General features: G+C 37.1%; 1 protein-coding gene across 1 annotated transcript; it reads left to right on the top strand.

Annotated features, from left to right (window-relative positions):
* The first annotated feature begins 1,748 nt into the window (after window positions 1-1,748).
* LOC130424836 (neurturin) lies at window positions 1,749-18,280 on the top strand. Its single transcript, XM_056750794.1, has 4 exons — window positions 1,749-2,019; window positions 9,969-10,039; window positions 10,524-10,701; window positions 15,177-18,280. Exons 1-4 carry the CDS (start codon window positions 1,989-1,991, stop codon window positions 15,599-15,601), a joined length of 705 nt encoding a protein of 234 aa, XP_056606772.1. The 5' UTR covers window positions 1,749-1,988; the 3' UTR covers window positions 15,602-18,280.
* The last annotated feature ends 23 nt before the right edge of the window (window positions 18,281-18,303 follow it).

Raw genomic sequence — 18,303 nt, 5'->3', positions numbered from 1 at the left:
GAATTGTTCCTACTACGATGGCCATTGCTATGCATTCTTACAAATATCTTTCTCAGTGTTCATCAGAACATAGAGATTCATACAGATTTGGAAGAATTTAAGAGTGAGTAATTCATGACAGAATCTTCAATTTTGGATGAACTGTTCCTTTAACAAACCTTTTTTTCTTTTGTTTCTCTTTTACATTTACATTTAGTCATTTGGCAGACGCTTTTATCCAAAGCGACTTACAGTGCACTTATTACAGGGACAATCCCCCTGGAGCAACGTGGAGTAAAGTGTTTTGCTTAAGGACACACTGGTGGTGGATGCTGGGATCGAACCAGCAACTTTTGATTTACCTGTTCAGTGGTTTAACCCACTAGACCACCATCTCGCAGAGATTGACCACCACTAGACCACCATCTTTTCCAGCACTGGAGCATACTTAAGATTTTACGTATGAATTATGAAGCTCATCATTTACTTATCATCATACTCATCATTCCAAATCTGTATGACTTCTTTCCTCTAAAGAACACAAAAGAAGATATTTTTCTAGAACCTTGGTAACCAAGCAACATATTTTGAAAATGTGAAAATCTAGTGATTATTACCACGCTTTCTTATCAAAGAATGTGTATTTTTATTACAGGGACACTTGCCCAGTTCTTGGCACAGATTGTGGTTGTTCTCCCTTTCTAGGTTGTGAACCTTTGGACGGTGGCTGAGATATTTTAGCCATGCCACCCTTTAAAAAAAATTCAATTCATCAGGTCAAGCACCACCATTATGTCTTAAAGTAGCATTGTCCAAAAACACATATTATTCTTCTTGTTTCAGGTGGCTAAAAACAGCCCAGTAAGTGAAATCCCACAAGAACATTTTGCCAACAAGAATGTGTTGTGTGTTTACCTGTCAGTTATTTCATTAGTCAGAAATCCAGTGCTGCTATCTTTAATGCTGATTTCTCAGGGGGAAATTAAATGTTGTTTTACTCATTCCTGGTTGTGCCAGAACATAAACCTTTCAGACACACTATGTTGCCTCTTGACCTTGGCATCAACACATTTCATTTTGTTGATTTAATCCATTGCTGATTCTCATTTTCTCTCGTGCGGTCTTTAAATAGAGAAACTTAAATAGAGAACACATACCGATAACATGTTTTCCTTTAATGCACTGTGTATGAAAGTGTCTGTCCAATGCATAAATGTAGTGTTTATTTGTCTACACTAATGAACTGATTTATATTTGCTGAATGATTTATTAAACATTGTAATCCATGTAATCATGTAATTAAGGCTAAATATGAATGATTTTGTTTGTCTTATAAATGTAGTTTACTACGCATTTTCATAATAACTTTTATATTTAATGAACTGATTTGTGAGGTTTTTTGTTGAACATGCCGCAGTCAACCAGGTGCGCGCGTTACCTGATCTCGTGCCTTTCACCGCATCCACATTGTCACGAGCGAGCGCGACGCAGTTATTCAGAGACGCAACGCGTCCAAACTACTGTACATATCAAACCTATTAAAATCAAGGACAAAACAGTCCAAACAGTAGATTGAATTTTAACGTCGGAGATCATAGTCTCGTCCAATAAAACCGCTTCATTTTAATCAACCAACACTCGCTTGCGTAGTGGATTATAAAGTGAAGTGAAGCGTCGCGTCGCTCTCGTGTATCATGTGATATGGGCTGGAATTTGACGCCTCGGGCTTTCAAAACTCTTGTGTGTTTGTGGGTCTTGATGTTGGCGAACAGGCTCCTGTGTCTCTAGAGGAAACGCGTCTGATCTCGCGTTGAGACGCGTCTGTGTCAGTTACGCTTCTGATCGCTCCGGACGCGCGTTTAATGCGATGAAACGTGGATGTTCAGAATTATGAATTATCATTACAGGATAGAGAAGAAAGGAAACGTTTTTAGGAATACTTTTTCATTATCTGTGGATTATTTTCACTTGTCAGTTTGACAAATTCCTAATTTATTCCACTCAAGTCCATGACAGGAGAGGTCGACCAGGACAGAAAAGGTGAGGTTAATCCTTATTTCTTTAGTAATATTTATTGCATTTATTTTCTTAGGGTAATCGAATATGTATGACTTAATAGTACATTTATGTCTGCAAAAGTTTGTGCATTCGAGCAATTTTATCATATGTATATATTTATGTGCGTGGAAGTGCCAAAGTTGCACTTAATGAAATCATATCAACAATGTTTTTTTCAAAATGTTATTTTACTGTATGTTTTAAAACATCATGTTCCTAAATATACAAGCACCAATAATTATTGATTTGTTTAATGTTGTTTAAAGGCTTTAATATTCACATGTATTTCAAATATAATGATTATTTTACAATTGTAGGAGTTGTACATCCAAAACATGCTAAACTACATGTTTCTTTTATTCGTATTTAAATAACCTCACATTACAAACGTGTCCTCAGAAGGCTTTTGATTTTGTATAAAACTTTAAACATGATCCCTAATGATCCCTAGAACTATAACTACTTATGCATTTATCCAAACATGGGCTGATTATGAAATTAAATATAGCCTATCACATGTCTTCTTTAAATTTATTGTAATACTGATGGTATCTAGAAAGAACTGTTTTCATTATGAAGTGAATGAGGTCTGGAAACAGTTACATATAACAGCAGCCTGGGACTGTTTTGTCCAGTTTGGAGACTTATGGTCATTTGTCAGGTCTCATATCTCTTCTTATTCTGTGCATTAACCGTAGTGCGTGAAGAACAATTTGTATAGAAGTAGAAAATTCACTGGTTTTAAGTGTGTCTTTAAGATGTGAAAGATGTTTACTCCGGTTTTGAGTATCTTTTGTAGAGATTTTATCATACATTTATAGATTCACATACAGGAACAATCCCATATATGTCTGTAGTTTTCCCACCTTGTGCTTTTGTAAGTTATTTAGCTATTTAATTTGATTTAATTTTATCATTATTATTATTATATATTTTATCATTAGATTGCATTTCAATGTCATGTTTCCAACACTTCCAGCCAGACTGCAGACTAATCCCTTATTTAAACCGGGGATCAATATTATCAATGGCATGGTTTAGTTTGACTATAATGGCGTGGATGGACTAGCGTGTGAAATTGTTTTCTCTCCAGTTATTTGTTATATCATATTAATGCTGAGTCCATGCTTTGTTCTGTGTAAGGTGAATATGGTGTATTATTTAATATAGTCATGTGATGTGGTGTACGGGTACATGTCATTAAAGGTTTGATAGAGTTTCGGGTGTCTAATCACAGACAGTTTGTGTTCTCACTGTAGTTTATGATTTGGCATGTTTTATTGTGAAGAGGCTTTAATGTTGTGCGTTTTACTGCTGTTATGATAGATTGAGTGTTCTGGCAAATGCTGGATCACACCTCCTTTAAGAGACACTAATGTAAGGTGCCCAAGCCTTTACAGTTTTACTCAACTGTTCAAACAAAACTTTTAATCACTTCTGAACGGCACGTATGTTTTTAGGTGCTGGCATTGGAGTTTCCACCAGCTAGCTGTCTTCTTTAATATTTTAAATGTGGATCTCACCTGTCAGGTGGATTTCAGATGGTTGAGAATGCAGAAGGCAGCACCAGAATTGTTTATCATAAAGTTAAGGAAAGAAAATTCTTATGCTCACACTTTGCACTGTATTATGAAAGTCAGGCCAACAATGCATTATAATTTTTTTTAATGATAAACACTACAGTGTGCTTTATGACGCTACATAATGGAAACACTGCCAAATATTGTAACAATGTTTAAAAAACATGATTGACTTTGTAACCTTAAAAAAATCAAGTCATGTTTTGGTAAAATTTCCCTTTTTTATTTCTCTAAATTTGTTCATTTACTTTGCTATTCTGATGCATCCAGACTTGCAGAACATTTATGGTATCCTCAACCCACTTTATAAAGCTTCGGTTTACAGATTCACCCAAAAATGAAAATTCTGTCATAATTTACTCACTTTCTTGTCATTTCAAACCTGTATAACTTTCTTCAGCATTAACACGAAGGAAGATACTTTGAAGAATGTTGTTGACAAATCAATGGCAGGATACCCATTCACTTCTATTGTATGGAACAAAACCAATGCAAGTCAGCGGGAACTGCAATTGTTCAGTTACCAAGATTCTTTAAAATATCTTCTTTAAAAATAAATAATAATTCTGATGAAGCACAAGTGTTGCGTTCATGAATCTGTGTGCAGTTCCTTGAGTAAGGGGCAGTCACACGGGACACAGCAGCTCTTTGGTGTTGGTAAGAATTATGAGCCGCAGTCACCGCGTGGCAGTCTAACCGCTGGATAATTTATTACACACTCCACTAATGAACAGCCTAGTTTTGCGATAATGAGAAACACCTTCTCCGGGGTCAGAGCGGGGCAGAGGGACACTAGAGCTCACGCAAACAATCTAATTCCTAGTGCTAAAGTTAAATACTTTAGTCTTTTATAACGGGACGTTTGACTAGACAATGTCTCTGGCCAAAAACACAAGACAAAGAGGCACATCGGAGCTTTTACATTTGGATGAGTCTAAAGATGTTGACCACCATCCTGTTGTGTAAAAGTTTTATGTGGCATTGATAATTCATCAGCTGGACGGATAAACACACAAGAAGCTTCAGTCAGAGACAAACAAACAGATCTGTTCTTTTGCAAGGCATTAAATAAGCAAAATAATAGAGGAATGATTTCGGAGCTTTGAGGAATCATGTTGTTTTGCTTAGCGAATGTAAATGCATGTGGGTCATGAGTTGCAAAGACAGAAATTTGGAATGTACATGAATGGCATCAGAGTAAACAAATACAAGTTTTCACAATAACACGTCTATTTCTTTCTGTCCTCACTTTTTTCAATTTACGTCTTTTCTATTCCTAATAACCAAGCGCACGCACCCGGCGCACCCACCCAACCAAGCGCACCCACCCCATGCTGTGAGTGTGAGGGGGGGACACGTCTTGCCCCCATTTTACCAACCAACAGACCACACGGACAAAGACACATGCGCTTAAGTGATTCATTTCAAACACAAACACCCACTGGATTTTATAAGCTGTTATTGATTCATCATATCAACGAGACTATTAATTTATCTTAATGGACCTGACAGATGTGTGTATCTATGTGTGCCGCAGAGAAACTAGATGAACGATGGATGCTTGTGTGTGTGTGTTTGAGGGGGGTTCACAGCTGGACATCTGGTTCTGCACTGTCACGCTACACAGAAGTCTCTCGGTGCTGAATCCAAACAGACGCCTCTTCATTTTGCAGAAACAGAGAAACTGTTTAAAGACTGTCAAAATGCTCCTCCAAAGCAGCTCATCATTCTTAGACCTGTAAGGAAATGTGTCCACCTCTGATCACCTCTCCGTTTCGCTCATTCTTAACAGTAGGTGGATATTATGCACAAAATAGTAAACATGTTTGGTTACGTAAACCAATTTGGTTAAATGCTGCGCAACACAAACCTAAAAATAAGAACAATTGTTCGATCACAAACTGACATCAGCGAACAAATGATGATCACTGGGCTGACTTCCCTTTTCAGAGATGCAATGATTTTTTTATTAAACAGCGGAAATCGAGGTGATTTTTTTGGTGGATGTATGAACTTAGTTCAAACACTAGCAGCGTAAAAACAGGTGTATTTCATCTCATTGAGTCTCAGTAACTCAAAATGAAGAAAGTCAAATGCTGAGTCTTCATTTGTATTCAAAGAGTCTACATTCTATCTAGGCATGTTTAGAGTTCTAGTTTTTGTTCTCACGTGTTAAAATTCAAGGTGAGTGCTTTAATGCTGTGGGATTTATACTACAGACACATTCATTTAAAAAATCTTATGGTTTGCGAGTGTGATACAGGAGTGGTGTCTGTATTTTACAGTCAGAAGCGATCGTATCAGTTTCACACTTTCATGTAAATGTATTCCCTAATCTGTGTCTTAAGGATGCTATTTTAGGCTTCTTATCATTTGATTTCCATGATTTGCTTTTTAAATATTCTTGAGTCACAAACATATTTGGCTTATAACACATTTTGACAAATTTGCAGACATTGCTCAACTTTAAAGTCCCGTGAACCGGAAGTTGCGATCGTTTTTATTTCTGTATTCTGACGCATTTAGGTTATAGAATTAGGTCAGAATTAGGTTATATATATATATATTTTTTTTTTCATTAGTCTGTCAAGTATACACAGAACATGCCTACTGGCTTGCGCCAAAAAGCTCCGAAATCATTCCTCTATTATTTTGCTTATTTAAAGGCTTGCGTTTTTTAATGCGAATTGATTGAATGTATAAAAACAGTTGTTGCATTTTGTAATGAAACTAGCTGTCGAAGGGGAGGATTTAACAGATGCTCCACCCAAGCTGTCTAATTTACAATATTTAAGATGGATTTCAGGGCGGAATTGCATTTTCCACAATTTAACTGAAGGTTATGAGGGTACATGAATTTTAGAAAGATAATGACCCACATTGTTAAGCTATCTACTATAAACGCAGCAATATTTCATGAAAAAATAAGAATTGTAATTTTTATTTCATTAGGACTTTAAATGATCTGACGCTTATTTACTTCTTTTGATCTCCTGTAGGTGTGTGTGTCATTTGCTGCTTGTCAGTTTTGGGTCTACTTGTACAAATCAACCCCCCTCTATTTGCTCACCAGCGATAATTTTGGATTAAAATATAATAGTGTTGTGTGGGAAAATCTTTAGGCTCTTATATTACACTTATAAATGTCATAAAGTTAATAAAACGTCAAAGCAAACCCAAGAACTTTCCTCAGAATTCACTTTAGGCTACTTTTCCGAGAAATTTTGCAGTGACACTTTGTCTCAGATTAGTCCCAGAGTTATCTTTAGTGGATACATGAGTTCCCAAATGTTCTATTGTTTCATCATTTAAACTACACTTTTCTTGTAGTTTTCCCAAAACACCGTGGGAGATTATTCATAGATTTATTTATAATATTTAAATATTGTATATTATTAATAGCATACAGTGCTGTAAGGTTGATATTTATGGCTGAAGATAAAACATCACTCTGTGTCAGTTTGTGGTTTTCATAGGGAATCAATCAATCTTAGTCATTAGATTAGTCAGTGAATTTTACAAGGCCCACAAGAATGCATATTTCAACTTTTTGTTTTGATTTTGACAGAGTTGCTAAGTGTTCTGGGCAGTTGCTAAGATTTTGTTAAAGGTTGCAAGGGTGTTTTAGGCATTTATTCAATGTTCCTTTAATGTTTGTTTTGAGGTGTTTGTCAGGGTGTTGCTATGCAGTTGATGAGGTGTTTTTGGTGTGTTTTAGTCCATTCTAATGTGATAGCAATTCAATTCAAATTATGGGTGTCACAACAGACTGTTTTTTGTCAATAACCGTGATGTTAAAAACATGAATAGCGCTGTTGCGTTAAAGGCCCAGAGTGTACGTTTTTGGAGGATCTATTGACAGATATGCAACATAATATAGGCCTTCATAACTGTCTTCAGATGTGTATAAAGACCTTACATAATAAAGTGTGATGTTTTTATTACCTTAGAATGAGCTATTTCTATCTACATACACCAAGGGTCCGCTTGCATGAAATTCACCATGTTGTTTCTACAGTAGCCCTAAAGGGACAAACTGCTCTACACAGCGATTTTTCGAAATAGGTTATCTGTTTGGTAAAAAAGCGAAAACCCAATGACATCTTTGTCCTGTGAGAGCTGCCGTAGTGCTTCGAAAATGAGGGTTGGAGTGATTTGCATCCTGCTATGTGCAGGGACGGATTAAGAGTTTGTTTATACACAAAAAAATGGAAAAGTGTTCCCAGAAACGATAAAGAACTTGCACTTTGCGACCTGTTTTCAAAAGTTAGCATTTTCAGTCCCCCAAAACGCAGTTTTTGCGCAAAGAACAGCCAAAACGCATAAAAACTTTAAGTTTTTAGTTGGAAAGTGTCTTGTGTAGACACGGCCTCTAAGAACTCATTGGACCCTGGGGCTATATGAAACATTTTATTGCCACGCCACAGTTTCTTCTACAGTGTTTATTATATTTTAATGCTATTTTAATTATTATATAAAAATTTATACTATTTGAATTTCATTTCATATTTATGTTTTATAATTCATTTTCTAATTATTTTACCGAATTTTATTTTATTGTAATTTAATTTTTTTAATTTCTATTTTATGTTATTACAAGTTTGCATAATAAACTTTCCATGGTATTATAAAAACATTAACATTAACTCCAGATATGAACTTCCAACAAACAGGTTTCCAAAATCAGCAAAAACATTTGCAATCATACTTCCTTAACAGTATTTTACAATGAACACTTTAGGGTCTTACTGTTAAAGTCTTCTTTCGAACTTTATCTAAACAGAAAACCCTAATGATATTGTTCAAATCCATGCTTCTAACCATCTCGCATTCCAGGGACATGTCTTTCTTGTCCCTATGAAAACCGCAAACGAGATTTAATAAAAGATTACTTTGAGAGGGAGCGCTCTCCTAATGCATTTGATAATGATCAGATGTGTGGTGTGATGTAAGAGCCGGCGCCAATAATTCACTTTGCACCGGACTATTTCTGTCATTTTCATCTAAAGGGGCAAAGCAAACATTCGTAAAACCCTTCATTTCTAACTGGTTGGTTATAAGAACAATAACCTACTGCTGCTGACTCACCTTCAACATGTAAAGCACATTGATCTGCGACGGTGGGTGATGCTAAATGTGTATTGCTCCTTCACCTGGGAATTTCCTCGGGCACAGATGTTTTATACAAAAGTGAACTGAAGTAGTTAGTTAGTTTTGGAATTTTAGCTGTAAGAATAGCCTCACATGTTTCATTTCAACTTTGTTTCTCCCTTTTTCGAACACCAGCGAGCCAAGTGGAATACTTCAAATTCTCGACATGCAAAGCATAACGCAAAGAGGCGTTTTCCAATGTGATGGCACAAATTGTAAAGTGATTTTGAGTGGACGGTGAATTATATCAGTCAGGAACATTTTCCAATAGTTTCTTGTTATTTTATAATCAACCACCTATATGAAGTGTCAATCAATGATGTTAGGACAGCTCCCATTTCCTCCACCCGAACAAGGGCCCCCTCCTTCCGCAGGCCCTGGGGCTTCAGCCCCACCTAGCCCTTATGTTAATCCGGCCCTGCTTCAGATCTGTTTAAAGACCTTACATAATCAAGTGTTATGTTTTTCTTACCTCAGAATGAGTTATTTCTATCTGCATACACTCCGGGTCCTCTTACATGGAATCCGCCATGTTGTTTCCACAGTATCCCTAAATGGACAAACTGCTCTACAGACGTGTTTTGTAAATAGGTTATCTCCTTTGGCAAAAAAGCGAAAATGCGCTGACATCTTTGTCCTGTGAGAGCTGCCGTAGTGCTTCGAAAGGGAGGGGTGGAGTGATTCGCCACCTTATTGCTAGATGCCGCTAAATTTCACACACTGGACCTTTAATTCTACAGGTATCGCAATATTGAAAACTATTCAGCATTCATTCAAACTTTTGTCCAAAGGGTGCTTAAAGACTCTCTCTGCCTTACACTTGCGTTTTGAGTGTGATTCATTGACCGTATAACAGACAGTTATTCAGTTCTGGTCCTTGATTCTGATTGGTTGAGCCGTGTTGTAAGCAGATATTAAATACCCTAATTGTAACGTCTGACCACATAACATAGCCTTAGTACCATTGTGCCACTGTTCTTGCGTCTGTGTAAAGCCCCGCGAAGCAGTGGGTAACAAGTGCATTTTATAACATCTATGGGGGTTTTAGGCACTCCGCTTTGCATCTTCCTATAGTATGCAATGGTGTTCAAGTGTAAATGCGTCTTGTTTCCCAATAAAACTATAATAGCAACCTTTAAACATAGTGAAATAATGCTTATTGAAAAGAATTTTAGCAACATGTTGCTTTTCCTTCTCTAGATGCCAAAGGCTGGAGAAATCCAGACAGTTCCATGGCAAGGCCTGCCCGATGTGACCTGAGCAACTGGAAGGTGAACATTCCTCATAGCATTTGCCATTCCATAAACACTGTCTGACACAACACCTCTATCCTACTTCGGTTTTGGCTCGTCTGTCCTGCGCCACCGAGTGTTTCAGACACAAGTTGGTTTGGACTTGTATATCAACATTCGATTTCAGGTCTGCTTCGTCGGATCTTTTCAGGCAGACACTCATTCATTAAAGTCAAGCTGAAATATTTAGGCGCCCTGCGGCGGTGTTGGGTGTTAGTTAAGTAATTAAAGAGTTTGAAGTGTAAGGGGTTGAGAGCCTTTACAGAAGGGTGGAGGTCTGCCGTAGTGCAGGTTTGTGGGAGGGAGAGCCGATCGAAACATCACGGATCAGTTTACTTTCTCAAAAGCTCTGTCAGCGCACAGATTAACACTCACTGAGGCGAAGACATGCCGCACCACTATGTCATTCAAATTGTATGTTGTTTCTTTAATCTTTGAGTAATTTAGATTTTTTTTCTTGTAGGTGATGCTGTTGATATTTGGATGTCTTCTGAGTCTGGCTGATGGACATTTTCTGCAGAAGGGGACAGAAGAACTTCAACCCGGCATGCTAAGAGCCTCTTCAACACCTTCAGATCATACCAGACACCAACATAACCCGGACCGGTGGCAGAGCGATGCACCCTGGGCCGGACTGCAGGGTCAGTACCTCATACATCACATACTGTATAAAAGGACCGGGGTTAGTTGTCGCAGATTTTCCTCCGTGACTTTTTTGAAAATCAATTTCTATCTTTGACTGCAAAATGTATCCTTTTGACAGTCTTGTTGGCTAGGAATACATAAGAATTTGAATTTAGACTTTGTAATGAAAAGCTCATAAGTGTTGGGAAGAATCCTTGTGATGACATTTGACAACTGTGTTTATTTTCAGTTATTGAGACACCTCTAGCTTTGCCGCTGTTATAAACCCTGTTATTAAATCTGGAGACTTTTCGTCTGTACCCACAGTAAACTTAACACATCAACAACACTTGGTGATAAATGTGGGCAATTTGTAAATTATATGTTGTCAGGAAGTGTGTAGCAAAGGCTGTGTAGCAAAGCATCTACAGGAAATAAATATATCAAGAAGTCTGTGGAATTCAGCAGAGTTGTCTGAGATGTTTTTTTATCTTAAGAAGAAATTTAGTAATACGATACCCAAAATTACAATGCTTAGATGTCGCTCTTTCGTTGCTCGGAAGATTTGATGGTGTTCTCAAGTGTCAACTTTGTCTCAAATGTTTCTCTTAAAAATTGGTTAAGAGATATTTAAAAAGAAACAAATGAGACAATTAAAATACATTGAGTATGGAGCTGTAAAAATGATTGTAAAATGATATAGGTTAAATAATTTGGATTCATGAGTTTGTAATAAAATCTTAAACAAGATTACATAATAAAGACTCGGCTCAGATCTGATCTCAAAAAAGTCCTTAAAATCTCAAACATAACATTTTTATGCAGATTTTTCATTATATTCTTTGACTTCCGGGGGAAATGTGACCCGCACATGATTTTGTGGGAATCATCCTAAAGTCTTTATTCATGTAGAAACTCGTTGTCTGTTGAAATGTGAGATGACGTTGAGATCCTGTGCTGTTATCTCACAGTGACAGCTGTCATCTTGTTTCCAGTATGTCAAGCTTCTCATGTTAATCTAATCCTCAAACCTAAATGAATGTGAACACATGTGGTCAACGTTCATAATGAAGAGGGCTCAATCCTAAAACTTACCTTGAGCTCTGAGTCCCCTCCCCACTTATAAAATGTACTTGAGATTTAAAGTGGAGTTGGGATGGAGGAGTGCGATTTCAGCCATGATTGAGCCATGATTTCATGATTACATTAACAAATAGTTTGTTTTGCTGACCAGATTTTTTAAATTGAAAATTAATTGAAAGTAGAAAATGCACAAATTATATTTGTGAGATTAATTTATACTTGTAGTTTTAGTTATAGTTTTAGAGTAGTAGTACTTGGAGTAATGCTTGAAGTTTGGCAACAGCAATGCTATTTTACAGCTAGCAGGTGTTTTAGGTCTTAAACTCCCAATGTGTCAAAATATGATCTGTTTTATCTGTGTCAATAAATTATCTATTTTAATTACTGGGGTTGGACAAAATAATGTGAACACCAGGGAAACCGATTATATATCTTTATTAATGTGTGGTGTTGGACCACAGTTTGCCTAAATACAGCTTCAAACCTTCTCGCATTTGAATATTTTCCAGTGGAATGTTGTACAATTCATCTATCAGAACATCTTTCATTTGCTTCAGAGAGATAAAAGCAGAAAAGCTGCTCTTCTCATAATTGTGGAAACTGTAACTCTTGAAACATCGAACAGTCAGGCTGTTAAAGGACTATTGTGTAATTTGTAGCGTCATTTAGTGGTGAAGTTAAGAATTGCAACCAACTGCTCACTCCATCCCTCCCTTTCGAAGCTCCACGTACGAAGGCTGAGAGACGATTAGGATGTTGTCACGTTTTTGTTTCTTTCGCTTATTACATAACATATTTACAAAACACATTCTGAAGAGCAGTTTGCTGTTTAGGAATACTGTAGAAACAACATGGCGACATGGCAACAACATTCCATGCAAGGGGACCCGCAGTGTATGTAGATAGAAATAGCTCATTGTAAGGCAGGGGTCTTCTAACAACTTTTCTAAGAGGGCAAGATTCCAAAAGTATAAATAGATGCAGGTCCAGTTTTTCCCTTTTGTAATCTCTTGTTATTTTGTAATTCCATAATTTATTGGATTTTGTTCCTTTTATACTGGTTTTGTTGCTACTATACTAAAGCATAGACACAAATATTGCATCCAGTATATACCTATTCATAAAATTTAATTAAAAGGGATATTGTCTTTTTAATTGTATTTTATATTCCCTAATACGCTGAATGAAATTGCTATTAATTTACTTGACCCCAGTACTTCCAAGATGTGCGTGGTGTTTTTTTTTTCAAGAAGATATTTATGAAGATATTGAATGAATAATAAACGTACAATAAAGTTATTAACTTATTAAGTCACTTATTAAGGCAGATCCTTTGAATTGCAAGTTCTGGAGGGAGATGAACAGCTGTTTTCGTAAATATAGCTGTTTAAATCATACATAATGAATTGAGTAATAAAACCAACCTCGTTTTTCCTTATCTGAGACAACAGTTCACGTGGTGTAGTACTCTTCCTGCCTGCGGCTGTGGATTGCCGATTATAACATTGCAAATAACATCAAGTTTCTTGGACAAACAGATTAAATCACTTATAAGACGTCAATCGAGCCACGGGAATTACTTTCGTATTGAATGTAGCAGCATTTTGCACTTGGCGTGGCGTCTCAGGACGTGCATTCTCACAGCAAACCGTTCTTAATGTCTCTCTAATTATTTGAAATGTTAAGGCGGGCCAGGTAGAGATGATTGGCGGGCCTCATTTGGCCCGCAGGCCGCCAGTTGTCTAGCCCTGTTCTAAGGTAATAAATCACAACGCTTCGTTATTTAAGGTATATAATAATGGATTTTTTGCATTTATAGATCCTCCAAAAATTACACACGGGTCCTTTAAGGTCCCATGAGCTACAAAGATTTGTCCCCTTTGGAAATCTGATTTCACCAATTTTTTATGCTAACTACTGCTGAACAACCATGTTTTGGCAGGCAACCAATATATCGTAACACAAGATGACCGCAACATTTGTTGTTCACAGTAGCTGATTAATATTAACACCTATAACAAAAGTCGTTCTTAACATTTCGTCCAACCCTTGTAGTAAATCTAACATAAGTACTAGTTCTATTAAATCTACTAAACTCAAAAGGAGAGACCTTTAAACAATGCACTTTTTAGTTTTAAAAAAAAAATACAGTACACACACAGCAAGATTGAATAACAGGGCAATATAGAGCGAGAGTGCAATAACAAAAAGCGCAGATGGGCGTGAAAATTTCACATTAAAGGTGCAATTTCAAAAACACAGGCGCAATATCTCATTCCTGTAATGTCATGCGCAATGATGACCTTATTAAATGGCGTTTCGTGATCCATTCAAATACTCTCCTTTCATTAAGTTTGCATCTTAAGAGAAAACTCCCACACATGCATATACAATAAGATCAGTTGCAAAAACGCCACGCCTGTTCAGCGCAAATTTTCACCGCATGTCTTTAGTAAATTCCGACAGTAGTTTTTTCACGGCAAAAGAGCTGTTTGCACTGCAGCAAGCTGTTGGAAGATCTTGCCCCAAGTCTGTAATACAACAGCATTTTTTGTGACAAGCATTTACTGCTTTTTGTATATTTTATGCCAATGTTTCATACCCAATGCATTTCCTGTTTTTATCCAGTTCATGCATGCCATCGAATAATCTCTGCATGCTTTTCCTTATCAATTTCTTTTCCTACTTCAAATAATCCAAATCTTCTCCGTGCAGGTTTTGACATAGCAAATTGCTCCCTTGGAAGCTAATTACTGCAGTCGTCGCCTGAAGAAAATTGAAATTCATGTTCTTAGTTAGTTTCTCCTTCAGACTTTAAACAAAACTCCATAAACATGATGTGGCATGTGTGGGGATGTTTTCACTACTGCTCCATACTGTAGTAGCAGTAGCTCTGTGAAGATCAGAAAGAATTTCACACTGTTTTCACTGTTACACAATCAGCTGTTGAGGTGTAAAGCAGGACCGCTAGTGTTATCAGCCTTTTAAATGGCAGTGTTGCATTACAGCGGGCGGATGTGCCTTCTTTAGTCTGTGACTATTTTAATGCACCAGAGCAACGTGCCAGCTCTGGACTTCTCTAGAGATGAGCATTTAAAGGTGTAGGCACTGGTGTACACCCCAGTCTGTGTACTGTGCATATAAATATTTTATTCCTATACATATAAACGTATACATATTTAGGAAATATTAACATAATTTAAATAATATATATATAAAAAAAAATTGGTTTATATTTTTTTATACATGCATGTATGTGTATGCTTTTTTAAATAAAAAATAAAAGAGTTCCTAAAAGAAATTTAATAACGATCGAAAACACATATATTAAAAAAAGAAATTCTCACTGAAATAAAAACTTGTTCTTGGTCCTTTTTGTGTTCATTCTCAATGTTTTCTGTGCCCTCAGATGCATCTGTGGTAGAAGAGGGTGAGGAACCTCGAGTCCGGTGGCAACGATCCTCCACAAGCGTCTCCAGTCCGAGAAAATCCCGCAAGGAGCGCAAGGAACGTCGTAACCGGGCGCGAGGCCGAAGCAGCCAGGAATGTCGTTTGGAGAGGAAGCAGATGCGTGTGCGTGATCTGGGACTTGGATACGACTCGGACGAGATCGTCCTGTTTAAGTACTGTATAGGAACCTGCATGAGCGCCCGCAGGAACTATGACCTGGCCCTGAAGGTGCTGATGGATAACGGCAGCGTTCCGAGCCGAAAGGTGAGCACCCAACCCTGCTGCAGACCGACGCGCTTTGAGACCGTCTCGTTCATGGATGCCCAGACCAGCTGGCAGACCATCAAGTGGCTTTCAGCGGCCAACTGCAGCTGTCTAGGATGAGATGCGGAAAATGGTCACAAGCTCCTGTATAGAGAGAGAAATTCCTTGGAGATTTCTTGGAATTCTTCCGCAGAGAAAAAGTGTTGCTGCGCTCCTGCTCAAACCAAAGAGCATTGACAGAAGAGTGCAACCACACTAGGTCTGATCTGATATCGTGGAAGCATCAGAAGGGATGTCCTGCGGGGTGTACGTCCCCTCGCTGTTGGTTGTTGGAGACAGTAGAGAAGTTGATTCCTCTGACCTTAAATTTCTGTGAGGGAGCTGATAAACGCTCCAAGACTGCAGTTTTGTGAAAAGTAACTTGAAGGCCTACACTTCACATTGTCTGCCTCTTTGCATTATGGGATTGAGGATTTGTAGATCAGTATGTTCTGAGGTTAACTTGGATATCATGAAGGTTCATTTTACCAAAGCGGAAGGTGATTCACTAATCAGTTTAGCGTGTGTGTTTGTTATTATACACACGCACACTTTCTCATAAGCCAAATGCACACTACACCTGCTGAAACTGCTGGTTAGTTCTAGTGGTTTGGTTTTGGTCCAGCTGGTGGACCAACATGGCTATAAAGTTCACCTGCAAAAAACACCAGTCGACCAGCATGGTGTCTCTGGTGAATCTGCTTGACCAAAGACACAATCATTCAAAACACAACATATGTGGGTGACCAACAACACCCTTAAAAATAAAGGTGCCTCTTGATGCCATAAAAACTATTTCAGACGAGGCTGAATGATTCCATAAAGAACTTTTAACATCCGACCATTGTTTCACAATATTCTTTGCTGTTGAAAAAGCCTATAACAACTGAGAAAAATGGTTCTCATAAGATCCTTTGAGTGAATGGCTCCTTGCGGAACCTAAAATGGTACTTCTATGGCATCGCTATGAAGAACGATTGTGGCATTGTTATTTTTAAGAGTAAACGTGAACTAGCAGTTCGGCAAGACAGAAACTTGTTGGTGAGAAACAGAAAGCCCCAAATCAAAGTATTAGTTTCTCTTTAAACAGCGGAAAAAGACCTAAAAAATAAGTATTAAAGCGTTATTGTTACTGTGGTCTTTCAATGCAGGTTGACCAGCTTCTGTGTTGTATTTGCCCCATTAGTGTAATATACAAACTAACACAAACACACACTCATCCACACAGCCAGCTGGACAGTTTTCTTAAGCACATTCACCAGCCTCTGTTCAGTTCAAGAAATACCTCTTTAACTTATGGTCCTCTGAAACTTTTTCTCTAAAAGCTTTAATATTGTTCTTTATCTCTCACTGCATGAGTGATTTCCTGTTTCTTTGTGCATTTTTTTCAAATTATGTAGTAGATCTGAATCAGTGTAGACCGCACATTTACAATGACAATGAAATGACAAGGAGAAAGACAGACAATCTGGTCAATGAGTTGTACAGTCTTAATTCAGATCACTTCTAATTTTCACACATTTTTTGTTTGTGTTAAGACATGTCTTTATTATCATACTCCATTGTATACAATAATGAATGATATAGTTTGGCTGTTTGTCAAATTGAACACTGTTTGCTGACTACATTGACTCTGGTTCATAATACTGTGATAACCGCTTTAGCAAATTTTTGTATTATTACAACAACATCATGTCATTTGATGTTTTTTGTTTTGATTTATTACATGTGAGGCAAACAATACCAAAGCATACATGACCTCAGGTAGGGACAGTGGGTGCGTTCTAGATGTGCCTGGAAATGAAATGTGGTGTTCTAAAGCATGAATTTCCGCTATAAATGTGGTATGTGTATAATCTACGCCTCTATAATCTACAGTCTTGCAGTGGGAAGGACAGACTGCTCCATTACAATTCTCAGAGTTAAGGTACTCTCTTATTATATGGTTTACCTTAATTTCACTCTTTAGACATTTTTCCAGAGATGTTGAGTTCGAGTGAATTCACGGGACCTGCTAAAAGAATGTCTCCGATGTCTTTCACCCCAAGTTCTGTTTAAAGAAATTACAATTAATTATTACATTCATGAATTGCTTTCCAAAAATTGATCAAAATCACTATAGGAATATTTCATATAAGCAAATGTCTGGATGCATTTCAATAATAAGAACTGGTGGATTTGGTTAATTTAAATGCTGATAAAAATAGGCTTTTTTTCAAATGCAAAATGTAATTTCTTGTTTTTCAATTTTTGATTTTGCGGTGAAAATGTTAGTTTAACCCTCAGTACCCAAAAATATGTTTTTGTAACTAAACATGACCAATCAGTCTTTGTTTTAAATGTAACAGGGATTTAAATAAGGTGAATTGAAAGCATTTTAAATCAGATTTTAATTTGTTATCATATTTGTTATTTTTTGTTAGATTTGTTGTGTTTCAGACCTGTCTTTTGCAATTATTTGAAGAATGTCTGTTTTTGGCACTGACAGATGAAGTAATGAGCTCTTTCTCAACATTTCAATATGTCAGATAGATGCAAAGCTTTTTATTGTCATGTCACATTCTATATAATGACCTCTCTTACTTTTACTTTTAAGTAAGTTTTTAATGATTATGGAGGATGTTTTGGTAAGTTTTGAGATTTGATCCTATCAGAGTCAAGGATTTTTTTAAGTGGTTATAATTTCGTTTCACTTCAACCTTTGAAAATGGTTTGTACGTTGACATCCCTTAACTCTTTGGATGCTGTGCATCCCCAGGTTTATTTAAGGGCAATTACTGCTA

The sequence above is a fragment of the Triplophysa dalaica genome, chromosome 6, assembly GCF_015846415.1.
Source record: "Triplophysa dalaica isolate WHDGS20190420 chromosome 6, ASM1584641v1, whole genome shotgun sequence".
In the NCBI taxonomy this organism is placed as follows: Eukaryota; Metazoa; Chordata; class Actinopteri; order Cypriniformes; family Nemacheilidae; genus Triplophysa; species Triplophysa dalaica.
Note: the sequence above shows the minus strand (reverse complement) of the source record. Positions and strands in the feature narration are given on the sequence as shown.